At 55.9% G+C, this 27,641-nt stretch overlaps 1 protein-coding gene across 1 annotated transcript; it reads left to right on the top strand.

The window, feature by feature from the left end:
* Positions 1-5,469: 5,469 nt before the first annotated feature.
* On the top strand, positions 5,470-27,616 carry SBK1 (SH3 domain binding kinase 1). Its single transcript, XM_080679681.1, has 4 exons — positions 5,470-5,725; positions 21,643-21,875; positions 23,214-23,416; positions 24,217-27,616. Exons 2-4 carry the CDS (start codon positions 21,650-21,652, stop codon positions 25,009-25,011), a joined length of 1,224 nt encoding a protein of 407 aa, XP_080535807.1. The 5' UTR covers positions 5,470-5,725; positions 21,643-21,649; the 3' UTR covers positions 25,012-27,616.
* The last annotated feature ends 25 nt before the right edge of the window (positions 27,617-27,641 follow it).

Below are 27,641 nucleotides of genomic sequence, written 5' to 3'. Positions count from 1 at the left end.
CTCCAGGCTGACACCCACCCTCTGCCAGTGCAATGGGAAGGGAGTCCCACCCAAACAGCTTGGTGTGGGGCACAGTTCCACCTCAGAGACCATCAGGATGGCCAGAGGGCTGAGTTGCAAGCTGCCCCTCGAGCCGACCAGGTAAGCCCCTCCATCAGAACCCCTAATGAGTACAGAAGGGTGTGTCAAGGAATGTGGGTCCCCAAAGGAACGCTGGGTTCTGTTGCTCAAAGATGGGGGACATCTGATGCTGAATAGCAGAGTTTTACTCCATTTGGAATAGGTGGGCATCAAGCCAGACCCAGGGCCCTGTTCTAAGGGCTGGTCGTTTGTAGCAGACTTGTGGTCTGTTCCCCGCCCATAGCTCCCTGGGCCCCCTCCCCACTCCAATTTGGCAGCATCCTCTTCTCTCCACCCCACCCCCACCCCCCACGTCCCCGGCCCCAGGGCCTTCTCTGCTCCAGTCTGCTCTGCCCACAGCCACAGCACTGCCTTCCCCCAGCAGCTGCCACCAAGGACCCAGAGGAGCTGGGGTATAGCACATGTGCTGTGCGTGTCCATGCATGTTCTACCAGGGGTCCTCAAACTACGGCCCACGGGCCACATGCGGCCTGCCGAGGACATTTATTTATCCGGCCCACCGGGTGCTGCTGCCTGTCCTGCTTAGCAGCCGACTCGTCCCGGGCCCACAGTGCGCATAGGAATTTGTTCATAGTTTTTTTTTTAACTATAGTCCGGCCCTCCCACGGTCTGAGGGACAGTGAACTGGCCCCCTGTTTAAAAAGTTTGAGGACCTCTGGCACGGTCTCTGAGAGCCCCCAGGGGTTTGCCACCAGTTGCTTGCAGTGGTAACCTGCCTGATAATGCGCCCCTGGTCACTGCCTTCCCATTTTCTTCCCCACTGGCCTTCCCGGGATCGCCTGCCAAGTCAACTGTTTGCTCTCGAATCAGCTTGTGCAAGGTCTGTTTCTGGGAAATCCAAACTAGGACATCGTCAAAGACAGCCCCCAGGGCGGGGACCAGACCGCCTTGTTTCCTCCCCAAGGCATACGGCCCCGGGTGCTTGGTGACCCTTCCCAGAGGAGGGCGCTGGGACTGGACCCACTCTGAGTAGCCTGCCTGGGTTCTGAGGGTCCCAGACGGTGCTCCCCGCTCCCCGGAACTAAAGACAGTAGAGAGGAGAGGAGACCCATCCAGTCCTCACTCCACACCTTCCGAGAGAAACAGCCACAGCCAGTCCCACGGGGCACCAGCATTCAGAGCCACCAGAGCAATGGGCACGGGTGGCAAGGGACCAGGCGGTCAAATACTTCTCGCTCCCATGCTTCTCCGAATCAGAAATTAGGTCATTTTAGATGGTTCTTGGACCTGGTTTTAGAAAACAGAATCACACAATGAAAAGCTATTTGGGGTTTTCTTCAAGATCCCATTTAAGAGCACTTCCAGCCCAGCCGCGTGGCTCAGTGGTTGAGCATCAACCTATGAACCAGGAGGTCACGGCTCAATTCCCAGGTAGGGTACGTGCCCGGTTGCAGGCTCGATCCCCAGTGTGGGGTGTGCAGGAGGCAGCTAAGCAGTGATCCTCTCTCATCACTGCTGTTTCCATCTCTCCCTCTCCCTTCCTCTCAATAAAAATATTTTTTAAAATAAATAAAAATAAAAACACTTCCACTGAATAAGCTTTAATTATGGGAAAGAAAATGCAGAAAAGTGAAAACCTGTGCAGATCCACAGCTAGAATCAATGTAAACATTTTATCATAATTGTGTCTGATGTTTTTAATTTAAAAAAAAGAAAAGAAATGACAGAGGAGGATGAATTCCCATTATCTGCCCCACCCCAGGCCCATTCCCTGCATTGTGTTCCCAAGGGCAGCACCCCATTACTGAGGAGATGTTCTCCTTGTGGCAGTGGCAGGCTTTTAGCTGCAAGAAACAGAATTCCCTTCAAAGCAGCAAGTCCGACTCAGCAGCTCTGCGCTGTCACAAAGGGCAGGCCTTCCCTCCCCACTCTGCGGGCGCGGCCACTTGCCAGCATCAGTGGCATCCTGCTGGCCGGGTCACACTTGTATTTCCACATAAGAGGTGGGAACTCCTCAGAACTCTTGCTGGAACACTGTGTTTCTCACTTCAGAATAAACTCTCCAAAAAGGCATTGAGAGACGCAGAGCTCCCTCGCCCCAGCTGCTGTGCACCCGGCGGCGCTGCCTGCTGTCCCGCTGTCTGTCTGACCCTCGCAGGTTCTGGAGGGACTCCTGGTTTCCCTTCTCAGCAATGACTAGACCTGGGCTCCCTGGGGCCCTGGAAGCTCCTGCTCCTAGCGGAGCTCCTGTTAGCAGCTTCTTCTGTAACCTTTGCCCTAAATGTCATCATCTTCAGCTCTCTACACCCAAACAGCTCTGAGCTGCTCAGTCACCTTGCCACCAGGGTCCTGATGACGCTGTAGGGGCTGGTCACCAGCAGCAACATCCTGGGCATGATGGTGGCCATGGGGGAGGGGTTCTTGCTATACAACAAGACCTGCATAATGCAGGCCAACAAGCCAGGAACACCTCTCTGTCATGATATCTCTCTCTCTCTCTCCCCTCCCTTCCACCCTCTCTAAAAATCAATGGAGCCGGGCCAGTGTGACTCAGTGGTTGAGCATTGACCTACGAACCAGGAGGTCACTATTCAATTCCCAGTCAGGGCACATGCCCAGGATGTGGGCTCGATCCCCAGTAGGGGGCATTCAGGAGGCAGCCAATTGATGTTTCTCTCTCATCAATGTTTCCATCTCTCCCTTCCTCTCCCTTAAAAAAAAATCAATAACAATATTTTTGATTTATTTCAGGGAGGGAGAAAGATAGAAACATCAATGATAAGAGAGAACCACTGATCAGCTGCCTCCTGCACACCCCACATGGGGGGCTGAGCCCACAACCCCAACTTATGCCCTGATCAGGATTCGAACCGTGACCTCCTGGTTCATAGGCCGATGATCAACCACTGAGCCATGCCTGCCAGGCTGAAAACACTTAAAAAAAAAAAAAGAAGAAGAAGAAGAAAAGAAAGAAAGGGAAAAAAAATTCCTTCCCTCTTCCTCTTTCTCTAGCTTCCCTCTACTGCTGGCCCAATGACTCATACTTCTCCATTACTTTGTTTGAGGCAAAAAAGGCCTTACATGAAGAGGATTAGAACAAAATTAGGGTGAAATTTGAAACTTGGGAACACTGGTGGGACAGGGAGGGGTGAGAGAGGAAAGGGAGATGTAGAGGAGGTATCTTGGAGGATCTGTTTTGGGGAATAAAATATTCTAGACAAGAAGCAAAGTGTATAAGGCGCAGAGGTGTAAGAAAGCAGATGTTTTAGGCACACTGGCTGAGGTCAAGGTTGAATAGAGAAGAGGCAGCTTCAGTAGGGGTCCCATAGGCTAAGGGGTTGAATGCCAGGACGTTTACCCTAGAGGTAACTGGGAGTCATTGGCTATTTTAAGTAGAGGAGCAACCCAATCCACTTTGTATTTTACAGAGCTGATGGCACATAGAAGTTGGATTCTAGAAAAAGAAGAAAAGTTTAGGTAGAGGCAGGAGGGAGGCAAGTTAGGAACTAAGACAATGTTCTCACTAGCAGAGGTTTCATACTGATGGCCCATGAGCCAGATTTGGCCCAAAAGAAGGTTTCATTTGGTCTATGCAGTATTTCTGAATTTTGGGAAATTTAGAAGATGTTTTGTTAGAATATGGATTCCCTGCTTCTGTTGAAAAATTATCTGTCCATGAAGGGCCCACAATGCTCCAGTTTGCTTCATCTCCACCACTCCCTATCACCTGACACCTGGCCCCAGTCACTAAGGTATGTGACCTATAAGTACTTGAGTTTGCAACCCCTGGCTCTAAAACTTCTAGAAAAAGTCAGGGTGGTTGGGAAGAGTATGCTGGGTGAAAACAAACAAAAAATAAAATAAAATAACTCAGCCCTGAACAAAGAGTTGGAAGAAATAGAGAAGGTATGGGGTTTGGGGGAACTTCTCCTTAGGGAAGCAGTGTTCCTGGGGCTGCGTGGATGAGGCTAAAAAGAGACAGAATAGCTGTTCCTATCTCGTCTCAGTCCTCATCCACCTTACAGGCCAAACAATGTTCCTTCACACCTGGGTGATGCCTTTGCACATGGTGCTCCCTCTGCCTGGAATCCCCTTTCCTCCCTTCTGCCTGGTGAGCACTGCGCATTCCAAAAGGTCACTACCTTTTACAACCGGTGGAGAAGGCAGCCTGGGCTGGCCATGACACCCAAAGCCCCAGTTTATGACCTCTTCTCTTGGTAGGTTGTTAGTTCTCGAGGTCTTGCTCAAATAGGATGGATGGAAGCATACTAGTAGATGGATAGCTGCATGCATGCATGAATGGATGCATAGGTGGCTGCATGGTTGCATGGAAGACAGAAGAACGGATATAAATGAATGCATATTGCAGAGCTTTGATGTTTCCCTCCTTGAAATAGACACAGGCTCCACCCCACAAGGACAGACTGGGACAGTCTGGGACAATCTGGTCCCGCAGGGCCAGGAGGATGGACCAGGTGACCCTCTCAGACTCCCCCGAGTCCTGTCTAACCTCGTTCTCGCCCCCTCGTGGGCTCTGACCTAGAAAGGACGCGGTGGGATGATAGAGAGGAAGCCTCGGCGCTAGGACCCAGAGGGGCCGGAAAGCGGGGTGGGGGCGCCGCGCGCTGCTCCCTCCGCGCGGGGAGAATCTGTGCCCCGTGGCGCGCGGCGGGTCGGCGCGGCGGGAGGGAGAGCGCGCGCCGGGCGAGTGCGCGTGCGCAAGGGCGCGCACCGAGCGGGACGGACAAAGGGGCGGCGGCGCGCGGCGCGGAGGGTGGAGCCGCGAGCCCGGCAGGCAGGTGCGCGCGAGGCGGAGGGCGGAGCCGCGATGCCGCGATGGAGCGCAGCTCGGGCGGGCGCCGGGACCCGGGCCGGAGCGCCAGGCGGAGCGCGAGCCCGAGCCGCAGGCAGAGCCCGGACCAGGCCGGCGTCCGGGACCGCGGGGCCGGGCTGCTCGTAGCGGCGGCGACGGAGCCGCCCAGCGGCTGAGGGGCCTCCTCCCAGCCCTTGCGGGCGGCCGGGACGCAGCGAGCCCCCGCAGCCGGGAGCGTGGGGATCCCCCACTACATCCAGACCCAGAGAACCCCAGGAAAGCGGGGGAGGCCTCCAGATCCAACACAGAACGACTCCCCCGCCGGGGACGGCGAAGTCTTCCTCCGTATTCAGAAGACAGCGACGTTCCTACGGTGCCGCGAAGACTCCCCCTCTTCAATCCGGGCGCCCACCAAGACCTAGAACGCAGTGACCCTCCTGTCCGGGAGTGAGGCATCCCCTCTCAAGATCCTGGTCAATACAACTCCACACCTCAAGGCACGAAGACCCAGCTCAGAACGCCCCTACATCAGGGAGTCCTAGATCCCCCAATTCCGGTACACAAACCCCAAATCTAGGGACCAGAGGACAGAAGAGCTATTCCTCACCAGCAAGAGGCCTCGGGGACACCCCTACACACACACACACACACACACACACACACACGCACACTCTCACACTCAAAGCTCCAGGACCCGAGCGACTGAGCCGCTCGCGGCGCCCCTCGCATCCCAGCCGGTGGTGGTGGCGCCCTGAGCCCGCGGGCCGGGCTGACGGAAACCGAGACGGCGCCCAGGCCCCCCGCCGCGGCGTCCCCGCGGCCCCAGCCCAGGTAAGCCAGGCCCAGGTGAGGAGCAGCAGGTGAGTGGCCCCCGAGGCCCCTAGACCTGCAGGTGGGGATGGTACTGTCGGGCGCGCACTGCCCCCTCCCCAGCGTCGCCATGGAGCCGAGGCTGAAGGACGTCTCTTTGTGTCTCGCTTGGAGGAGCCGCGCCCCCTCCTCCCTTCCCCCACCCCTCACTCTAGCCTTGGAGTTTGGGGCCGAGCTTCCCGGCCCCACGGGAGGGGTGGTGGCAGAGCACCTTGCGCCACGGAGAGGGAAAAAGAGGGTAGAGTTCCCTCCCCCACCCCCCCAAAAAAACACCTGGGATCCTGGAGCTGTTGGATCCTCAGTCTTTGGAGTATTTGTATTCCCGCACCCCGCCCCCCCCCCCCCCGCCCCATGGCCAGGCTGAGTTCTCAAGTGAAGTCCCTCCTGGGAGAAGATTTGGAGGTGTTCACAGGTCAGGGGACCCGTAGTGTGTGGCCCTAGGGTGATGGCTGAGGCTTTGGGTGTGTGTCTTTGTCTGTGAGAGGGCAGGGAATGGGTGTGTTTGAGAGAATGGGTGGGAATGCCTTATTTTCTCTGTGACTCCATTGCCCCCCACCAGGCCACAGTGGGAGGTCTTCACCCAGGCCACCTTGTGCTCCCTGCAGGACAGGGAGGGGGCAAGCCCTTTCCAAAGTGAGGCACTGGTTTCTGGGGAGGGAGGGAGGGAGTCTGGATGAAGAAGCCCTTTCAGGTCAGGCTCTTTTCTGTCCCCTAGTGCCCCAGGGGCAGCCTTCCCTTCTCCTGACCTCCAAAACACCCAGGGCCAAACCGATTGGGTCAGCATGTCCTGGACACCAAAGGGCGTTCTAGGTTATCACGTCAGCTTTCCAGGATGTATACAAGGCAGTACCGCCACATGGCCCTGCAGCTCACAGGACGATGAGAGGCCCGGGGGTGCTGTACCCTGAAATGCTGACATTCTGAATCAGAAGGGGCTGAATGGTACCGAGGAAACACTTCGGGCTGCTGGAGTTCCCACCAGTCTCCTCTCTTGCCCTCTACAGGCAAGCAGCTGCTGAAGGCAGGACTCTGGGTACAGGTAGCCCAACCAGGAGTTTCTTTGTTCATTTGTTCATGGGACAAACTGTACCTAGTGTCTGTGATGTACCAGGCACTGGAGTCAAGGTTCTCTTTCTCACTTCATCCCGATCTTCTTTCCTGATCATCAGACCCCTGGGATGTTCTCAGTTTGCCCAGGCCACACCTGAAGCACTTGATCCCCATCCTGCTGCAGACTTGGGGTCCCTGAGGCTGCGTGGCCAATTCCTCCTTCCCCCTTTCGAATACCAAGTACCCCCACCCAATCTGCTGCTGACATTGACCCAAGGGGGAGGATGTGGTCAGCAGGGGAGAGGGCGGGAGGTGCTTCTGGCCGGATCTCTGGCAGCCCCTCCTGCAAATTCAAGGACAGTTGAGGCAACACCCCCTCAGCACAGGCTGTGGGGGAGCCAACTGCCCTGAAGACTGGGTAATCTTGGGTAAGCGTGTGACATCTCCCAGAGATGAAAAAGTAAGCCACTCACTCTGTAGCTGGAGGGGCGATGTAGAGAGCATTTGGGCCTCAAGAAGCATCCAGGTGTGTCCTCTCCGTCTCTGAAATCATTCCCACAGTGGGTTCCTGGGAGCCTAGAGCAGGGATGGGCAAACTTTTTGACTCGAGGGCCACAATGGGTTCTTAAACTGGACCGGAGGGCCGGAACAAAAGCATGATGGAGTGTTTGTGTGAACTAATATAAATTCAAAGTAAAGGAGCGGAGGGGAGAGCAAGAGAACCGGATAGAACAGCCGGATCCGGCCCGTGGGCCGTAGTTTGCCCACGGCTGGCCTAGAGCCTTGCCATATGACCCAGAGGCAGGGGAGTGGAGGGAGAGACTAAAAAGCAGAGATTGGAGTCACTGTGACTAGGGGAAACCGTCAAGAGGTCAGAGGGGCACAAGGGGTAAGACCTCCCCTTCTCACTAACTTGCAGTGGCTCCCTGTTGAGTCTGGACTGAACCGCAGTCAAAGCTCTGTGCATTGTGGCCCTAAACCGCCTCCCAAGTGTCATCTCCCATTGCTCACTCATCATCTTCTACTTCACCTCTGGCTCATCTCCCTGTCCCCTCCCTCACTCCCTCTGTCACCAGGTGCTATCCCCCAACCTGAAAAGCTCCACTATTGGATGGCTCAGGAGCACCTCTCTGCCTCTACCTCCCCTTTTTATCTGGCCTGGTCTCACAGAGTGGAGAGCTGCATGGTGGCTTGGAGACAGTAGAATGTGTCCCCATGTGTTGTGAGAGTTTGTCTCCACATCTAGACCCCGAGCTCCAAGACATGGGGCCAGATCTGTCTCATCCCCATTGCATCGGTTTTGTCTAACCCCAGACCCAGCATAATATACAACACATGTTGTAAAATACAGCTTCTAGGCACATTTTGATGATCCAAACAGTGTTTTTCCTCATATTTGCATTTGTTGCCAATGCTAAAACCTCCCCCCCAATTTCACATACAAATATTGATTTTTGGACCCTATTGAAAAAGTAGATGATGTGGCAAGCTGAGGCAAGAGCCAACGAGTGACAGTGATGACCTTTAGGTAGAGCACCACACTCCAGCCTGCCCCGACCCCACCTGGCCTGTTCATTCAGTAACATAGCTGGCAGCTGGCTCTGCAGGCTTGGGGTGGAGGCCAGAAAGTGTTTGCTCTGTGGGTGACCTTTGCTTGTATGTGTCTTGTATACGTGGGTATTCTCTACCTCCCCCATGGCCACATTAGAACATGCACAGAGCAGCACCCCTCTGGGGTCCTAGGGCTGTGATGAAGTGAGCCCGAATTCCTCCCGCCAGAGTATCCATAGCCGGGCCCCACTTTCTCCCCTTTGCCCATCTTGTGCCCCTCCCCTAGGCTAGAAGGGTTCAGCCACCAACAACTTGGCTTAACGCTCACTTTCCCAGGAGCAAAAGTTCAAGGTCCTAGGCCCAGGTCTTGCTGAAGATTCTTGGGAGAGGACTACACTCTGGGCTTAGTTTACCCATGGGTCAGAGAGGAATTGGAAGCCATAAGCTTCCTCTTTGTTCTGACTTTCTAGGGCTTGAGACCAAGCTGCTCTAGTGTGAGTCAGGCAGGAGAGATGGGGGGCCTAGATTCAGAAGTCACTCAAAAATAACATTCCCTAAACATGAATGAAACCGATGGGCGTGGCCAAGTAGCTGGGCCAGGGGCCAGAGGCCAGCTGGGCACCAGGCACTCTGCATGGCCCTGGAAGGGAGCGTGCCGCCTTCCTGGATGAAGGCCTACAGCAGCCCTATGTTGGAGGGACAGCAGAGCACCTTAGTTGAGAGCACAGGCTCTGGACCTTACCTGGGTTTGAATCCCACTTAGCTGCTGTGTGACCTTAGGCAAGTCATTTAACCTCTGAGCTTGGTTTAATCCTGTAGAAAACAAGGATAACACCTACGTCAGGGTCATCAGGGGAAGTGAGTTAAAGCATGCAAAGGGCCTAGGACCTGGTCTAGCACATGAAAAGTGCTCAGTAACGATTGGCTCTTAAAGTTGCACTGGCATGTGGGAGACAAGCCTTGGTAACCACCTGGGTTTTCCTATAGCCTGTCTGGGGAGGCCGTAGGGCTTTTGGTGCTATCCCCTTGAGAGGGGAAGCAGGTGTTTGAGAGGCGGTTACAAAAAAAAAAAAAGAGCAGGGAGGAGTCCAGGTGCAGTGTGCTGGGGTTCAAGCCTGAGGGTCTGTGAGTGCCCTCCCAGTACCTTGTCCCATAGCTCTGCCGGAGGGTGGCCTTGGCCCTCTTATTCCCAACTCTGCTGTCCAGGCGCTCTGCCTGCTTGGCTTGTCCCAGGCTTTCTGCCCTAGGCAGCTGGGCCTCAGGCCAGAGCCTGGATCAGCATCCCCAATAGACTCAGGGTTTTCCCCAAACGATCCCCTCCCTCCCCTACTCCCCTGGTCTCAGGAAGCTGTGGCAGTTGAGCCTAGAGGGGCCAGTTAAAGCCCACTCCCCTCTCCTATCCACCCACCTTTCCAGTCCCCACCATAGCCTGGCCACAGTCTGGAGATGGAACAGGTCCAGACTCTCAAGTCAGCCCCCACTCTGGGAGCCTAGTAATATTAGGGTTGGAAGGAAGCAGGGGGGCATTTTTTCAATGGCAGGTACTCCATGCCCAGCACTGGCCATCGCTTTCTCATTTAGTGCTGAAAACAGCATTAACCCAGAGCGGGGATTTGAGCCCAGCTCTGTGAGCCCCCGAGGTTTGTGTGAAACTGGCTGCACACTCCCTGGGTTTGAATACTACCTCTTTCATTGATTACATGGCCTTGGACAAGGCAGTTGTCTTCTGTGCCTCAGTTTCTCCTGATGTGGAATGGGAATAATAACTGCTCCTATTTCCTAGGGTTGTGGGGAGGATTAAAGAACCCCTTACAGGTAAAGCACAGGTAGCAGTGCCGGCAATTTAATTGTTCTCATTACTTCTGCCACACCCTGTGGGGATATGCAAATGGGCTGGGCTAGCCACCCCACAAGCTCCCCTCCCTGGGCTTTCACCAATCCTGGGAGAGGCAGAGAAGTCCTGAATGCCTCTGGGTATTGGGATGGCCCTGAGGGGCTGGGGTGTGGGCTACACAGAACAGGGTCGCCTCCTCCTCCTGGTCAGGACCCAGCAAGGCTTCGGAAATCCCTGCCCCAGGGCGGTCTTGCCAGAGCAGGGAGATCCTCCATGCCTGCCAGCTCTGACCCTGTGTCTCCTGGAGAAGCAGGGGACTCACATTTAACACGGTTTAGTGGTAAAAAGGATTATCTCTAGATTCTGCTGTGTGACCTTGTGCAAGGTGCTTAACCTCTCTGAGCCTCAGATCCCTCATCTACAAAAAAAGGTGGATGGTACTGTACCTGCCTTGTAGGGTCACTGAGGATTAACTGAATGAATGTGTGTAAAATGCTATGCATGGCACTGAGTATTCACTAAGGGTTTGCTCTTAATATTAGTTCTCAAAAACCCTGAGCAGAAAGGGAATGTTAATGCCACTTTTTTTATTTTATTGATTTGAGAGAGAAACATCAATCAGTTGCTTCCCATACCTGCCCGACTGGGGACCGAACCCACAACCTGACTAGGAATTGAACCTGCCACCTTTTAGTGTATGGGATGACACTCCAACCAACAGCCACACTGGCCAGGGCAGCCCCACTTTTATAGTAAAAAATAAATAAATAGAGGCTCAGGGGTGAAAGTCTTTACTCAGGGTTTCATATCTAGAACTTAGGGAAGATTCTGCCTACTTTTCCCTCATTCACTCACAGTCTACAGGGCAAGACCTGTCAGAAAGACCCAACAGGACCTACCCTGGGCTCCAGCTGCGTGCCTGACATATCTGTTGATCAGCTTTCCTGCCCTCACTCCTCTGCTCATGTGGGGCCGCTGTAGGTGGGAGTTGCAGATGGAGGAATCTGCACCCGGGACTCAGAGGCCCAGGCTTCCCTCACCTCCTCCCTCAGCTTCACTCCAGGGACAGCGTTGGCGTGCTGGAGGTGGTATGTTGTCTCCATCTCTCAGGGCCCGGCACACAGAGGGCTTCAGGAAGGGCTTGCTCAGGTCCAGAGTTTGGTGTGCATCTCGCTCAGAGTGAAAGGCAGGCCCTGGCTCTGACCTCCGAGGCCTGGTACATTGCCATTCCCTTTTGACCTCTACCCTCTCCTCCTGCCCCTACCCCTTACCTGCCCCCTGCTCCCATGCCGGCCTCCTCGCTGTTCCCGAGCACATCAGGCACGGTCCCCACGCCTCTGCCAGGAAGGCTCTCCCACCACAATAGCCACATGCGCAGCCCACTCAGGAGGGCCTTTCCTGGCCCCCGCGTACAATTTCATCCCCTACGCTGGGCGTTTCCTCGCTTCTCCCTTTTTTCCCCTTTGAGGTCCCACTGTCTGACATATATCCCACTTTCTTTTTTACTGTCTGCCTCCAGGCTAGAATATAAGCTCCTGGAGAGCAGGGCTGTGTGCTTGGCTCATGAATGTATTGCAGATCCAAGAGCAGTGCCAGGCACGTCGTAGATGCTCAACAAATCCTCATGGAGCATTCTGGAGCCAGGCATTATCTCTAAGCCACATCTAGTCGTGTGACACTGAACACGTCACTTGATCTTCCCTTCTCAGTCTCAGTTTCCTGAGCTGTAAGTTATATACTCTAGTGGGAATAAGACAGTTGTGAAGTTTAAGTGAGTCAATATATATAAAGTGCTTAGACTCTGAGTGTTTCATAAATGTTGGCTGTTACTAATACTTAGATCTGTACCATTATTATCCCTATTCAACTGATAAGAAAATGGAGGCACAGAGAGTAAGTGACTTACCTCAAGCTTCATGGCAAGAAACAGTGGTGACCTGGGTCTACCCAGGAATGCCTGAATCTGGGCTCCGGGCTCCCAAGCAAGGCTACATCCCCCTTCCATCCCTCGATAGGGGCTCAGGGAAGGAGGGAGAGGTGAGGGCTGTGGCTACGGAAGGGCTCTTCTCTTCAGGGAGCCTCTGCTCTCCCAGCCGTCTCTCCAGTGGCCACCACTTGTCCACTGGTGGACACCCCGCCAAGGGCCCTGGCCCAGCCACCAGTGGCAGGTGACCACCCTGCCCTCCGCCCTCCACTCCTGTTGCTACCCCTGAGTGTTGGGGTGCCCACCTCACACAGGCAGCAAGGCCCATCCATGCCTCCTCCCACACTCACAGAGGCTGGGAGTGGAGAGCTGGGGCTTCCACCGCCCCATAGGGCGCCAGCTGCAGTGGACAGCATCACAGACTATTACCACCAAGGACGTGCCCCAGGGAAGGGGCAGACTGCGCAGGCGGGGAGGGAAGGCTGAGACCAGAGCCAGAAGCCAAGCCTGGTAGGGAGTGCAGTGGGAAGAAGTTGTTCCCAGTTTCTATTGCTCAGTCTTGGGACAGCCCCAGTTCTTCGTCTTGGTCTCCTCACCTGTGAAATTTGTGAGCTGGGTCACATGATTTCCAAAGTCCCTTCTGGCTCAAGCATGTTCAAGCGCCACTGGAAAGGTATGTATGGCTCTGTTGCCATTTATTTAACCAAATCTGCTGATTGACACTTGGATTGTGTCCAGCCTTTCCAGCCCTGGGGGCCTGGGTTACCGTTCTGCAACAGTTCTCCATCCTGGCTGCCTAGCCTCCTCGGGCCTCCCCTGGCCTTGCACTTGATGCTGGGCCTGCCTGGGTGCTGTCCACGCCTGTGGTGCTGAAGACAATGGGACTATCGGGAGGCCTGGGCTGCAAACCAGAGACCAAGAGCAGAGGAGATAAAGCAGAGGGAGTTCAAGGTTCAATCCCTGGCTCTGACCCTCACTGGCTGAGTGTGACCTTGAGCAAGTTGCTTAACCCCTCTGGGCTTCAGCATCCTTATCTGTAAAATGGGGTTACTATGAGGGTTGAATGGCAGCAGCAATGTAAAGCATTGGCATGTTGAGAAAAATAGATGATAATTTTACTCTATTATTTTGGAGACAGTAAAGCATAGTGGTTAAGCTTTTGGACACTGGAGTGGTGATGCCTGGATTTGAATCCTGGCTCTGTTACTGGATAATCTTTATCATGTGCCTCAGTTTCCTCATGAATAATTGGGGTGATTAATAGTCCCCATGTCAGGATGTTGCAAGGATTAGGTGAGATCATTTACGTGAAGCAGTTGTCACATGACAGGCCAGCTGTTATTATCACTTTCCTCCATGTCTGCTGTGCTTGGGGCTGAGGTTAGAGGGAGGCAGCACCTTGTCCTGCAGACACCCTGGCCTCTAGCCCAGCCCTGCCACTGGCTTTCTATGTGATTTTCAGCAAACCACTGTTCTCTTCTGGCCATCAACCTCCACATCTGTAAAATGGGGCTAATGATACCTAATGCGGGCCCCTAGGAAAATAGCTTTGTTCCTGTAGGATCGCATGCAGGAAAGCCAAGATATAAAAAGTTACAACTTCCCAAACACTTGAAGAATTATTCACCCAGCGTTTGTCACGCCCTGACTAAGTGTTAGAAATAGCAAGATGATTAAGGCATGGGGCTTGCTTTCAGGGAGCTCTCGGGTTTCTTGATGAATTGTTAACCCCCTTCAAGGCTCATTCCGGTGGCACCTCCTCCAGGAAGCCACCCGAATCCCTCCTGCCCGTGCCCTCTGGAAATGCTGGAGCACTGACCATGGCCTTCCCGGCCGCAGGTTATCGAAGGCCTTATTTTATCTGCCTTCCTGATTGGTAAACTTACCCCCAGGATCTGATACATCACTCTGACCTGCTGGCCTCGTGTTAGCACCTAAGTAGTGCCTGGGCTCGAGGAGATATGCTCCTCTGCAATCTCCCAAGTTGCAAGTTACATAAACTCACCTCAGTCCTGATTATGAGAAAGGGAAATGTTTTGATTCATGAAGCAAACATTCAGGAGTATAACTGGCTGTAGGCATGCCTGACCCAGGTGCTTAGAGTTGCAGTGACCTGGTGGATGGGATGGATCCGCTGGTCGGCCAGGTCTGGGTGGAGACAACCCTACTGAACCAGGGGGCAAGAGAGACGCTTCCCTGAAGAAAGGGAAATTGGTGCTGAGCAGGGAAAAACATCACAGGCCCATTCAAAAACGACTGAAGGGGGCCAAGGCGGTGGGGGGTGGGGGGAATCGGGCATCTGTAATACTGTCAACAATAAAAAATAAATTTTAAAAAGAAACCACTGAAGTGCATGAGCTAGGCAAGAATCAGGTCCAATCTGCTCTTCAGAAAATTCATCTGATCGCATGTATAGGAGAGGGGGTTGGAGGGGAGGCCTGGAGGCAGGAGAGGGGAGGTTGTGGGGGTGTGGGGAGCTGATTCAGACATGCAGGCTAAGGAATGAAGCTGTAGCCCCTGGCTTTACAGGGGGGCACAAGTGAAGCAGGTGAGGGCGGGCGGAGGGGCTCCCTGTCCCACTCAGCACCTGAAATTCCATCTGGTAGCTGCTTTTTCACAGGGACTTATTTTAATAACTAGAGGCCCAGTGCATGAAATTCATGCACGGGTTGGGTCTCTAGCAGCTGCCAGCTGCCAGCTGGGGCCTCCCTGTGGTTGGCCCACCAGCCCAGCCCCTGGTTAAAATTCTGGTCGAACTGGTCCAGAGGACAATTTGCATATTAGGCTTTTATTACATAGGATAATATCGACCCAGAGAGGTGACCCACCCAAACACAGCCATCCACTCAATGGCATCTTTCCAGGTGAGGGCTTTGTTACGGATACCTCTGAGGGTTGCCTGTGCTGAGGGATAGCCCGAGGACTGAGAATCTTAGAATCCCAGAGTGAGAATAAGAAAGGCCTGACTGATATCACTTAGTCCGACTTTGTCTTCCACTGATTCCCAGACAGAAGCGCACCCAGGGTCTGCCTCCCGCTACCCCACTTCCTCCCTGTTGCAACTTCATCCCTGTCTCATTTTGAATTGCTGTCTGCCTGGGTCTGCTTTCAGGGGCCTCAAAGGACAGAGTGCATGGGATCTGAAGCCTGATGGCCTGAGTTCAAATCCCAGCTGTGCTAATTGTTAGCTGTTGGCAAGTTATTTAGCGCACCTGTGCCTCAGTATTCTTTCCTGTAAAATGGGGATAACAGTAGCTAGCTCCTACCTCCTAGACTTGTGATTGTTAATGATTTAATCCGTAGTGTTAGCACAGCACCTGGCAAATGGTAAATGCTCAATAAATATTAGCCAGGCCTGGCCGGTTTGGCTCAGTGGCTGAGTGTTGACGCGAGGTCATGGTTCGATTCCCGGTCAGGGCACATGCCCAGGTTGCTGGCTCGATCCCCAGGAGGGGGCGTGCAGGAGGCAGCCAATCAATGATTCTCTCAATGTTTCTATCTCTCTCCCTCTCTTTTCCTCTCTGAAATCAATAAAGATATAAAAGAAATATTAGTATTGTTTTTCTCTCAGGATAAGGACAGGCCCCCTTCTCTTTACAGGCTGCTCGCCTTCTACCTACTCCTGTAACTGGATTCTTACCATTTGGTTGCCAGTGTTGTCACCATCCAGATTACCTTCTCTGGCCGCACTCCAGGCAGTCAGACACACTGAGGTTCAAGTCCTACTCTTTTGCTCACTTGCTCTGTAAGCCTTGAATTAGGATAATACTAGCTTCTATAACAAATAAGCCCCATATCTCAGCAGCCTAACACAATAGAAGTTTACTTCTGGTTCATATAAGATGCAGAGCGGGTAATCCTCCCACACCCAGAGACTCAGGCTCTTCCTGTCTTGTAGATCCACCGTCTTTCAGGGTCTTGGAGTCTTCCGCATCAAGTCAGCATGCATAAGAGAGAATGGAGAGCCCTGGCCTGTGTGGCTCAGTTGGTTGGGCATTGACCTGTACACTGAGGGGTTGCTGGTTCGATTCCTGGTCAGGACCTATGCCCGGGTTGTGGGCTTCATCCTTGGTAAGGGGCATGCTGGGAGCAGCTATTTCGATGTTTCTCTCGCTTAAAAAAATAAATAAAAATACTTTTTAAAAGAAGAAGAGAGAATAGAGAAATGAACCATTCTGAAAAGTCCTAGCCTAGCTGTGACACACACATCGTTTCTATTCTCATCTCATTAAGGAAATCAAGTCCAGTGACCACACCTGGGCACAAGGGAGGTGAGAGTTGTAATGCCCACAGCTGCCCGCCAGCTCTGTATTATAGGAGACAAAACAGAGTTTTGGTGGGCAGTTGGCTATCTTTGCTGGAACCATAGTAAGTCAACCTCTCGGGCCCTGTTCTTCCTCCATAAAATAAAAAACATTGCTCAATGTGGCCTGGCTGTACAGCTCTATACATTTACTAAAATTGTTAAATTGTACACTTTAGAGGAGTTTTGTGATATGTAAGTTATACTCAAGCTGGGTGGGTTTTTTTTTGTGTGTGTGTGTTTTTAATCCTCACCCAAGGATATTTTTCCATTGATTTATCGAGAGGGAAAGTCAGTGAGAAACATGATGTGAGAGAAACACACCGATTGGTTGCCTCCTGCACGCGCCCTGACCAGGGCCCAGGCCGGGGAGGAGCCTGCAACCAAAGTACGTCCCCTTGACCGGAATCGAACTGGGGACTTTTCGGTCCGCAGGCTGACGCTCTAGCCACTGAGCCAAACTGGCCAGGGCTCCTCAAGCTGTTTTTAGGAAATGGGAAGTATGTCACCCTCCTTCTCAGGATACTTGTGAGGACTTGAGCCACCTGCGAACAGGAAGTGGTAGTGGTTCCATCTTGCCTCTGGCTTGGGAAACCCTGGCCCCACTCTGCAGTCCTCCCCGCAGGTGGAGGAAGGCCCAGCCCATGGGGCCAGAGTTTTGTGGGCAGAGCCCAGACTGCTGCCAGGAAGAGGGGCTGACACCCTCCTGCCTGCAGCAGCACAGATGGAAACCGAGGGCTTCCCTTGGGGCTGGTGAGGACATGCATTGAGGTGCGAGTCATGTGGGCCCTGGGGCAGCACAGTCAGCTTGAGAGTGGACAGATGCAGTGCCAACTACACAGGTGCGGCCAGGAGCCCCACCGCCTGGGCCAGGCAGCTCACAGCTGCTCCTTAGAGCAGAGGCAGTGGCGATGGTGGAGGTAAAACTTGGGTGAAGGTCCCACTGATGCCAGACAAATGCCTCCAGCCTCAGTGCCCCCCCGAAGAAAGGAGCTGGTCCCTTCTGCCTAGACTGCTGTGAGAACCAGCTCCTTTCTTCGGGGGGCACTGAGGTGATACCTGTGAGCATCTGGACCAGTGCCTGCACCCAGTCCGCTGTCCACAGGAGCTGAGTGAGTGTGGGTGCACCCTTGGCCGAGGCTCTGCCCTCTGCCTGCCCTCACTCTCCTCACCTGGATACTCAGGGACCAGAGGTGTTCCAACTTCCTGACTTGGGAGCCACCCCAGCACTAGCTGTATGACCTTGGTCAGGTTAGTCTCTGTGCCTCACCCCCCGCTCCCCTGAGAGGGGGTAATAATAATACCCACCTCATGGAGCAGGGAAGAAGTGAGGGCATCCTTAGAACAGGGCCTGACGCATAGTAAGTACAATTTAAATGTTAGCTGCTGCTGCTGTTGTCATTATTATTTTCTTCATCATTTGGATGTGGAAGCCCAGGCCCAGAGAAGCAATGTGACTTGCTCAAGGTCACCCAGCTAAAAAGTGGTGCACGTTAGGATCAAGGCCAAGGCTGCTGAGCCCCAAGGCCCGTGCAGTTTCCATCACTCCCCACCGCGCCTCTTAAGTCACGTGGGCAGTAAGTGGGTCAGAGGCAGTGTGTACCTGGGGGGATGACGCGGCAGCAGGGACCGTGTGTGGATTCCTTGTCTCCTGCTGACACCTTGCAGGGAACAGGCCTGAAGGGACAGGGAGGTGGGCAAGGAAGGCAACCCCCAAAACTGGACCCTAGGAACCAAGGCAATAGATAGGAAGAGTTTAATCTGATGTAGCCCCAGTCCCTCAGGCGCTCGTGGCCTATTGATGGGGACAGACAAGGAACAGCTGAGACACCCCGAGATATTCAGGGTCCTGAGAGAGACATACCCTGTCTGAATCCTGGGACCCGAAGAGACAGGAATGGGGCAGGAGGGAAGGCTTCTTGGAAGAGTGGGACCTGAGCATACTGAGACGCAGGAGCTGGGGTGGGGGTATGGCCGGGGGGGAAGGGAGGTGAAGGCAGGTAGCAGGAATGTGGAAGAGGCTGCAGAGGGACATTCAAGCTGGAGAGAGGCGGTGCAGGGCAGTGGTCAGAGCATGAACTGAACCTGGGGTGAGGGGACAAATGGTGGGGCTAAAATCCACTCTGGCTGTGCCCCTGACCCCGCCTGGTGCCCACCCAGGGCAACTCTGAGGCCAGAGTAGCAGGGAGGAGCCAGGCACCAGCAAGCCCTGCAGGAGGGAGCAAAGAAGGGCTCCTAGCACCTTGCAGCTGCTCGTCAAGCTCCCCAGTGATGTGGACACAGCCTGAAGTGGGAGCATTGCACACGTGTGTACATGTGCCTGCACACGGGCCCACCCACCTCAGCAGCCCTGGGTGGTCCATACACTTCAGGAGAAGTGGGTCAGCGGAGCAGCCCAGTGTGTGTCCCTGGTGGACAGCAGAGGGCGTGTGCTCATCAGCACCCCTGGGGAGAGCCCCACACTCCACAGAAGGCTCAGGCACTGGCAGGCAGCCTCACTGTTCCCGCTGCATCAGCCAGCGACTCGCTGTCCCTGGGATCCTCCACCCAGGCGGGGTGGATGTTTGACAGGGTGGGGAGCTGACCCCTTCCAGCCCTGAAACCAGGGAAGACTGTGATGGGAGATAGCGCCCACTTTAGCCCAGCTCCCCACTGCAGCTCTCTGCCCCAGCACCATCTGGTGACGCAGCCAGAAGGGCCCAGTGCTATCTATCCAGCCAGGAGCTGGGATTGCAGAGACTTGGTGACGGTGCATGGCAGGGTTGAGTTCAGCACACTGAGCGGGGTGGGGGGGGGGGGGGACAGGATTGGGTCTCTGGGGGCCTGCCACCATCCCTCCCTCTGGGGGTCTGACATGGGCTAGAGACACCAAGGGCATTCATGTGGCATTTCAGATGGGCTCCTGGCATATGCTCAGGCTAAAAGAAGTAGGAGAGGAAAAGCAGTAGGCAGTGAAGCTTCTATTGGAACAGGCTTATTCATGAATGGAGGAGAGGAGGCTGAATAGGGGGGCAGGATCCTGAGGAGGAAGGGGTGGGAGCCAAGCTGAGGAGGGAGGAGAGCCCCCAGCTCCCCGCCAGCTGGGAGCACTGCAGATGGAGCACTGCAAGATGGGGCTGGGTGGGAGGCCAGGAAGTTTCCTCCTGATGTTCCTCCTCCCTGCGAAGTGGGAGGCTGGGTTGTGCAGAGGGAAGGGGAAAGCAGAGGAGGGTTTGGGTCTAGGAAAGCGGCTGAGCCAGGATGAGGATGCTGGGCTCACGGAGAACTCACCCGGCTCCCAGCCTCTGGTCGAGCCCAGCCAGAGAGGATGTAGATTATACTGAGAACCCGCACCCCTGACACAGAGCACTCACTTTGGGCCAGACACCAAGCACTTCACAGACACCAGTCTGCTAACTCATTGATCCTCACAACAGCCCAGAGGAGAAGGGACTCTTCCTCTTTATAGATGGGAAACTGAGGCACAGAGAGATGAAGTAACTTGCCCAAGGCCAACCAGCTAGCAAGTGACAGAGCTGGGGTTCAAAGCCAGCCATCTGGCTCCAAGTCTGTGCTTTCTCTCAGCCATGGGTGGTCTTGCAAAGGGTGGCTGTGAGGGCGTTGGGTGGCATACCTGGGGTGGAGGTCGAGGGGAGTACGGGGAGCAGAGGAGGCTCCGAAGAGGCAGGCTCCTGTCAGCACCGAGTGCAGTGCCGGCCGCTCTTGATGCTGCACATACAGCTCCCCAGCCTAGTCCTCCCCCCGTCAGACAAGACATGCAGGCCCAGAGGGCGTTCACTGTCGCCCAGGCCTGGACTCCCCACGGCAGCTCTCGGCCCCCAACACCATCTGGAGACAACCTGTACCTCTGGGGGTGGGCGTATCCAGCTCTGTGGACACTGAAGGGATCAGTCAGGCCTCGATTGGAGGGGGGGTGGGTCTGTGGGACGGGCGCTCTGTCCTCCTGTCTGGGTCCAGGCAGGGTCCTGGGACTCTAGCGGTGGCTCTGTGTACCTCAGCTGGCTGTGCTGTCATCTGTGGTGGTGGAGAGATATAAGCTGTGGTGGGGTGTGGCCATATCTGCACCATCTGCCAGTGTTCTGAGACTGTGGCTGAAGTATTTGATAACATGACCTCTGCCCTCAGACCTTACCTTCCCGACTCCTGCCTTATTTTTGTCTACAGCCCATATCCCCTTTTCTCATAATATATACTTCATGTGTTCACCCTGTGTATTACCCATCTCCTGGAGGTAAGTCTCCCGAGGCAGGATTCTTACCCGTCTGTCCAGTGCAGTGTCCCCTGGGCTCTGTGACACCTGGCCAAGGGCAGGTGCTGATCAGCACTGTGAATGGGACTTCTGTGAATGCCGTCCCTGCATGCCTTTCTCTCTCTCTTTTTTTCTTCTTACTATTTATTTGATGCTGAATTTATTGCTGAGCCGTAAGCTTTTGCTCCTTCCGTTTCTTCTGGGACATCCTTTTCTCCTGTGCACCTCCTCCACTGGTGTAGGAATCTGCCCTTTCTCAGCAGGGTCCTCTCCGTGCGGCAGGGAGAGCTCGTGCGGGTTAACCCCCTGTGAGCTCTGTATGTTCTGCCTGCATCTTGGGGGCGTTGTTCACCGGGATGTGCTCGATGACCAGATAATCTACATCTAAACCCTTGGGCTCTGTATTACTCGCTGCATTTTTAAGCACATGCAGCAAAAATTCAGCACTCCGTTCTGGCCACGGGCCCCATGTCCAGCCCCACTGTTTGGCCTGGGCACCGCCCCCCACCCCAGCTCCATCATTGTAATGACGAATGGCACACATTACTTCTGTAAAGTGAACATGAAGATTTGAACCTCTTGATTTGCATGATTTTGTGGGGTTTTCTGGGTCAGCTGAATAGCAAACCATTTTTGGAGGTCACCACTAGCTGCTCTCAGAAAGAGCTATGGCATGTCTTTGTGTCATTATCATCCCTGACACTGTGTCTGGATGACAGAATGAGACAAATAGGCTGGCAGTACCCAAGGGGGGCCGGTGGCAGTGACTGTCTCTGGGGGTGGGGTGCCAGCTCAGCTGGTCCGGAAGCTTTGGGAAGGTAATGCAGCAAAGATGCTTGTTGCCCACTGTGGTCATCCTGGGCCTGGCATCTGGCCTCCAGGGGTCCTGGGTGCTGTGGAGGGAAAAGGTAGGTAGAGAATGGGGCCCTGGCCTGATGTCACACTCTATGCTGCCCCCCCACAACAGGGAGAAGATGAGCGTGGGCTGCCCAGAGCCCGAGCCGCCCCGCTCCCTGCCCTGCTGTGGGCCAGGGACGGCCCTTGGGCTGGGGGCAGGCGTGCCCCTCCTCACTGAAGACATGCAGGCCCTGACCCTCCGCACACTGGCTGCTAGCGATGTCACCAAGCACTACGAACTGGTGCGGGAGCTGGGCAAAGGCACCTATGGGAAGGTTGACCTGGTGGCCTACAAGGGCACAGGTGAGTATCTGGAAGGTGGCTGGTTTCGTGGCTTGGGTGGGGACTTAGCTGGGGCTCTCAGGTGCTCTCTGCGGGGGCCAGGAGGCCATCAGGGAGGAGAGGCCGTGGTCCAGGTGAAGTGGATGCAGCCTGAGTGGCCCAGGGACGAGGGGACCAGGCAGATGGGACAGAGGAGGGATCTGGAGGCAGAATGTCCAGACTTGGATGCTTTGGGAGCATCCCAGGTGCCTTTGGGACAGCCAAGGGAATGCACCCCAGGACATCTGGAGCTCAGGAGGAGGTCAAGGTCAGGGCTGGTGGTGGTGTTGGGAGAATCACCAGCCTATCAGTGATAGCTGACCCCAGGGAGATGGAGAGACTGTGGGTCCTCCAGAACAGGGCACCCTGCTTTAAGGAGGGTGGGCGATGACCCTGTGAGAACAGCGTGGCAAGCTCCATTCCTCAGGTGAGGACACTGAGACCCAGAGAGTTTCAGTCAAGGTCACGCAGAGGGTTTGAGCTGGGATGCGGCCCCAGTCCTCAGGTCCAGAGCCTTCTCACTTAACCACTGAGCTTGCTGCCTTCCCCACGCTGTAGGCTCACAGCAGTGCCCACTCAGTTGCAGATAGGGTCTGCATGAGCTCCCACATTTGCACACACCTGGGGCAGGGGGCTCTATGCCGACTGAAGGCAACAGGAAGATCACTGGACATGAGGTCACCTGAGCTTTGACACTTGCTTGCTGTGTGACTTTAGGCAAGTGACTTAACCTCTCTGTGCCTAGGTTTCATCCTCTGTAAAATGGGGTAGCATTAGTGCCCAGCTCATAGGATCACTGTAAGGAGTCAGTTGTGAATGTGAATTGCTGAAGGAAAGGCAAGTGCTCTGTGGATACATAGGTGCCTGCCCAAGCACAGAGTCAGAGATACTAGTATGTGCCTTGCAGGCCCTCACCTCCCTGTGTTTAACTCCTTCTCATTCACTCATCCATTAAACAAACATTTGTTGAGTACCTACTGTGCATCAGACTCCTGTAGGCACTGGAGATAAAGCAATAAACAAAACACAGGTCCCTGCTCTCCAGAAGTTGTGTTCTTGTTGGGGGAGACAAACGTGCTAAATAAGTCTAGTATGTCAGGAGGAAAATGAAAAGGGTGGGGCCGCTGCAGGCTGGGTGCAGAGGACCCAGCTCGAACCCTGACTTGAGGCACGGCCTTTGGCAAGTGCTTTCCCCTCGCTGGGTCTGCCCCCTGGGACCCCATCGTACCTTGTGCCTGGGACGGGCTGTGCAGACAGGCATGGGTTGTGTCAAGTGCAGGAGGGCAGGAGCGGGGGCCTTCACCACTGTTGCCCTGCCAGGCACGAAAATGGCGCTGAAATTTGTGAACAAGAGCAAAACCAAGCTGAAGAACTTCCTGCGGGAGGTGAGCATCACCAACAGCCTCTCCTCCAGCCCCTTCATTATCAAGGTCTTTGATGTTGTGTTTGAGACTGAGGACTGCTACGTCTTTGCCCAGGAGTATGCGCCTGCTGGGGACCTATTCGACATCATTCCTCCTCAGGTACTTGGGGTGGTGGCTGAGGGAGGGGAGCCGGTCTTCAGGGCCCCAGAGTGTAAGTTGGGGAGGAGCAGGCCACTCATTTACTCCATGAGTATTTACTGAGCCACTGCTTGGAGGACAGGGGATTCACAGTGAACAAGACCACGGTCCCATCCTGGTCCTAGTGGGGACACAGACACTTGGCAATCAGCCAGATGACAGACTGAGATGAGCACTGGAAGGAAGCAGCCAGAGTGATGGATGAAGGCCAACAGCAGCATCCTCTGCAGCTGCAAAGGACCAGGTGGAGGCACCAAAAGGGAGGCAGCAGGGCCATAGAAGCTTCCCAGAGAAGCTGCTGAGTGGGGAAGCAGGAGAGCTCCAGGCATCCGGCTTTGCTGCTGGCCGGTGCAAGGTTTGAATCTGCTCTGCCCCCTACTGATAAGTCTCTCCCAGCCTCAGGGTTCCTACAAGAGAAATGGGCGTAATAGGAGCCCCAGTGGAGTTGGTGAGACAGTACAGGATAGGGTGCTTCACACAGCAGGTGGCCCGTGGTAGGTGCTCAGTACCGTCTGTCACTGCAGTTACTGGGGAAAGGGGCAGACAGGGACTAGAGATGCCCTAGTCGGGTGCGGGAGGGCAGACGGTGCTGGTGGGGGGATGGGCGGGGCCACAGGAGCGACCAGGCCCGGGCTGGGGGTGGGACAAGAGTGGCAGCACAGCGGCTGGCGGAGGGGAGGGGTGTGGGCGGGAGATGGAAGGAGAAGGACCGAGTTGGGCGAGGGACGGGCGGCCCTGAACGCGCCCCCTCCCCCACCCAGGTGGGGCTCCCAGAGGACACGGTGAAGCGCTGCGTGCAGCAGCTGGGCCTGGCACTGGACTTCATGCACGGGCGGCAGCTGGTGCACCGCGACATCAAGCCTGAGAACGTGCTGCTGTTCGACCGCGAGTGCCGCCGCGTGAAGCTGGCCGACTTCGGCATGACGCGCCGCGTGGGCTGCCGCGTGAAGCGGGTCAGCGGCACCATCCCGTACACAGCGCCCGAGGTGTGCCAGGCGGGCCGCGCCGACGGGCTGGCCGTGGACACGGGCGTGGACGTGTGGGCCTTCGGCGTGCTCATCTTCTGCGTGCTCACCGGCAACTTCCCGTGGGAGGCGGCCTCGGCCGCCGACGCCTTCTTCGAGGAGTTCGTGCGCTGGCAGCGCGGCCGCCTTCCGGGGCTGCCATCGCAGTGGCGCCGCTTCACCGAGCCGGCGCTGCGCATGTTCCAGCGGCTGCTGGCGCTCGAGCCCGAGCGGCGCGGCCCGGCCAAGGAGGTCTTCCGCTTCCTCAAGCACGAGCTCACCTCCGAGCTGCGGCGCAGGCCCTCGCACCGGGCCCGCAAGGCCCCGGGGGACCGCCCGCCCGCTGGGTCGCTGCGCCTCGAAGCGCCTGGGCCGCTCAAGCGCACGGTGCTGACGGAGAGTGGCAGCGGCTCCCGGCCCTCGCCCCCGGCTGTCGGGCCCGTGCCCGAGGCTGGGCTGGCGCCCCCGGGCCCGCCTGGCAGGACCGACGGCCGCCCGGACAAGAGCAAAGGGCAGGTGGTGCTGGCCACGGCCATTGAGATCTGCGTCTGAGCCGCCGTGCCGCCCTCGGGCCGGGCGCTGGTTCCTGTGCACGCAGCCGGCTGGGCGCTGGAGCCGCCCTGGGCCCCGCCAGGCCGGTGGTGGTGGTGGTGGTGGTGGTGGTGGTGGTGGTGGCCGGCCGTGGCAACACCGCCCTGCCCGCGGCAGTGGAGGGAGTAGTAGTAGTCTAGGCAGGACGGCAGCCCGGGCGCCCGTCCATCCGTTTGAGGGGCTGGGGAGATAGACAGACACCAAAAGCCTCTGTCCTGGCCTGTGGGGCCCATAGGAGCCAAGCCCCACAGACCCGAGGGTTCAGAGGCCCTGACACCTGGAGCAAGGGAGCTTACGTGTGGACTCCCCACACCTCCCTGAACCCCGGAACCTCGACTAGTTGCCCCTGGCCCTTCGCACCCCCTGGCAGATCACCCCTCAGCCCCACCCCAGTCCTGCCCTCCTGCCCCCTACACACCCTGGCACATAAAGGGATGGGAGTGTTGGGGCAGAGAAGAGGCTGAGGACCCTGGGCGCTAGCTGGAAGGAGGACAATGAGCTGAGAGCAGAGTGTTGCTCAGCTGCATCCTGCCGGGTTCCTGGGAGGCTGGAGGGGAAAGGCCAGCCCCTTGCAAAATGTAGCAGATGTCTGGATGTTGCAAAAGTCTGTGTGTGCAGACACAGGCTCTAGGAATCTGTGCCTGCACTCACAGACTTTGTGTGACTCCGCCCCACCCATTCTCCTGATGAGGACACTGATGGCAGGAGGAGGGCAGCTTGCCTTGGGCCACACAGCCAGAGAGGTGGCGGTCCGGTAGCCCTCACCCTCCTCCCCAGAGGATAGAAGGGCACCCAGGGCAGGGGCCCTGGCACCCCTAGGGTAGGGGAATAAGTGTAGAGCCCAAGTCAGGACCCAGCTCCCCTGCCCGCCATACCTTCCCCAGGCCCAGGGAACCTCTCAGATCTGCTCAGTCCTGGCTGCCCAGCCCAGAGAGTGCCCTGGCTGGCGGTGAGATGATTGGTGCCAGAAATTTCCCCTGGGTCTCAGCTGGGGTTAAATATGGAAGCCTCGTCCCCATGTCGCACATTTCTGGTCCTGGAGTGTGACGCTATGGGTGTGAGAACGGGGTGCCGAGGAAGTGGGAGGGCATGAGTGTGTGTGATGGGTGTGTGCAGTGTGAGCGCAGAGTGCGCACGTGTGGGAGTAGCCTTGTGTGTCGAGTGACTGCCTCCAGATGCCTCAGCAACTCCTCCCTGCCCCAGGGCCCCTGCCGGGCAGCTGCCGGAGGGCATACAGGCCTGCTTTTCACCACACCCCTCAGGGAATCTGCCAGGAGGCACCTGAAGGTTGGCTCAGGCCCCCAGGCAGCAAAACAAAGGAGAGGAGCCCAGCCTCACCCAGAGCTCCCTCATGCGCCCTGCCCTCTGGAGGCCCAGGACCCCGCAATAACCTCAACATGGTGAGGCTGCTCCTCTGCCTGGCAGGGCGCCATTCACCATCATGCGCCCCACCTGCCAGGGTCCCTTCTGGCCATTTGAGGGGGCTCTGTAATGGGCCAGGCTGACCAGAGGAGCCCCAACCACCCTCTGGTCTGGAGCCCCCCACTCCATTCTCCCCTTATTCCCACCGCACAAAAGGGCTATAGGTCCCCCTGCCCTGCCTGGGTCCAGTTTACAAACAGGTTGCCCCAGGGCCTGCCCCCACCCCCTCGGTGTGCGCCCTCAAGACCCACCTCTCCAGCAGGCATGGGGCCTCCACATGCCGGGTAAGTAGCAAACCCCTTCTTTCACCAAGGGCCAGGCCCCGTCACTGCCCCGGCCGGGAGCCCACCGGCACCTCTCCTTTTGCCTTAGGCCTTTCGACATCCTATCTCCTGCAATAACAAGGAAGGGAGATTCCAAGTAGCTGTCCCTCGTGTCCTCTCCCTCTCTGTTGAGATCCTGTCTGAGTAGCTAGGATGTTAGAGCTGGAAGGGACTGTAGTTGTGTAGCCAGCATCTTTGGGGCACAGCTGGGGCCGGACGCTGACTCAGCAGGGCTGCTCCGCTGTGGCCCGCTGCTGCCCCGGCTGCGCTGTGGGTTGGTTAGGACCCTTTGCCCCTTAGGAGAGGTGTTGGTCACAGATGTTTACCTCAGTTTATGTCACTGTTGAAGAAACAAAAAATAAATAGCAAAAAGTAACAGCGTAGACATGAAGACTTAGAAAACAAAAAAAAACTTTTAAAAAATCCTCCCCTTGCTATTCCCCTGTGAGGTGTGTGTGTGTGTGCGCACGCGCGCCACGTCTCTGTCCCACCCTGGGCAGGCCCCCTGTCCTTTGGTGCTTCCCAGAGGCCCCTCTGAGCTGGCCTGTAGGGTGTGGGGAGCCCCCTGGGCAGGAGCAGGGCCACAAGTTAGAGTGTCTCCTGTCAGGCCCCTGAGCAGAGCCTCAAGGCCACCGATGCCCCCTGAGCCCCACGCTGTGGCCGAGGGGACAGTTGTGGTGGCATCGTAGCCAGGCTCAGGGCTGGGTAGGATCCCCCAGCCCCACATATATTGACACCCCCCCCCCATGTGTTTGTAAATACTCTGGCATCCTTTGGCCTTGAGGAGGTTTTTAAATGTGTTATTCTCTAATCGTGACAATTGCTATAAAATAAAAAATTTAGAAA

Source organism: Plecotus auritus (assembly GCF_963455305.1).
Source record: "Plecotus auritus genome assembly, chromosome: 7".
NCBI lineage: Eukaryota > Metazoa > Chordata > Mammalia > Chiroptera > Vespertilionidae > Plecotus > Plecotus auritus.
This window is presented reverse-complemented; position numbering and strand designations above follow the sequence as displayed.

Coding starts and splice junctions, on each gene's coding strand:
- SBK1 (XM_080679681.1), top strand. CDS start 21,650: ATGAGCGTGGGCTGCCCAGAGCCCGAGCCGCCCCGCTCCCTGCCCTGC. Junction 21,876..23,213: donor GGTGGCCTACAAGGGCACAG/GTGAGTATCTGG, acceptor TTGCCCTGCCAG/GCACGAAAATGGCGCTGAAA. Junction 23,417..24,216: donor TCGACATCATTCCTCCTCAG/GTACTTGGGGTG, acceptor TCCCCCACCCAG/GTGGGGCTCCCAGAGGACAC.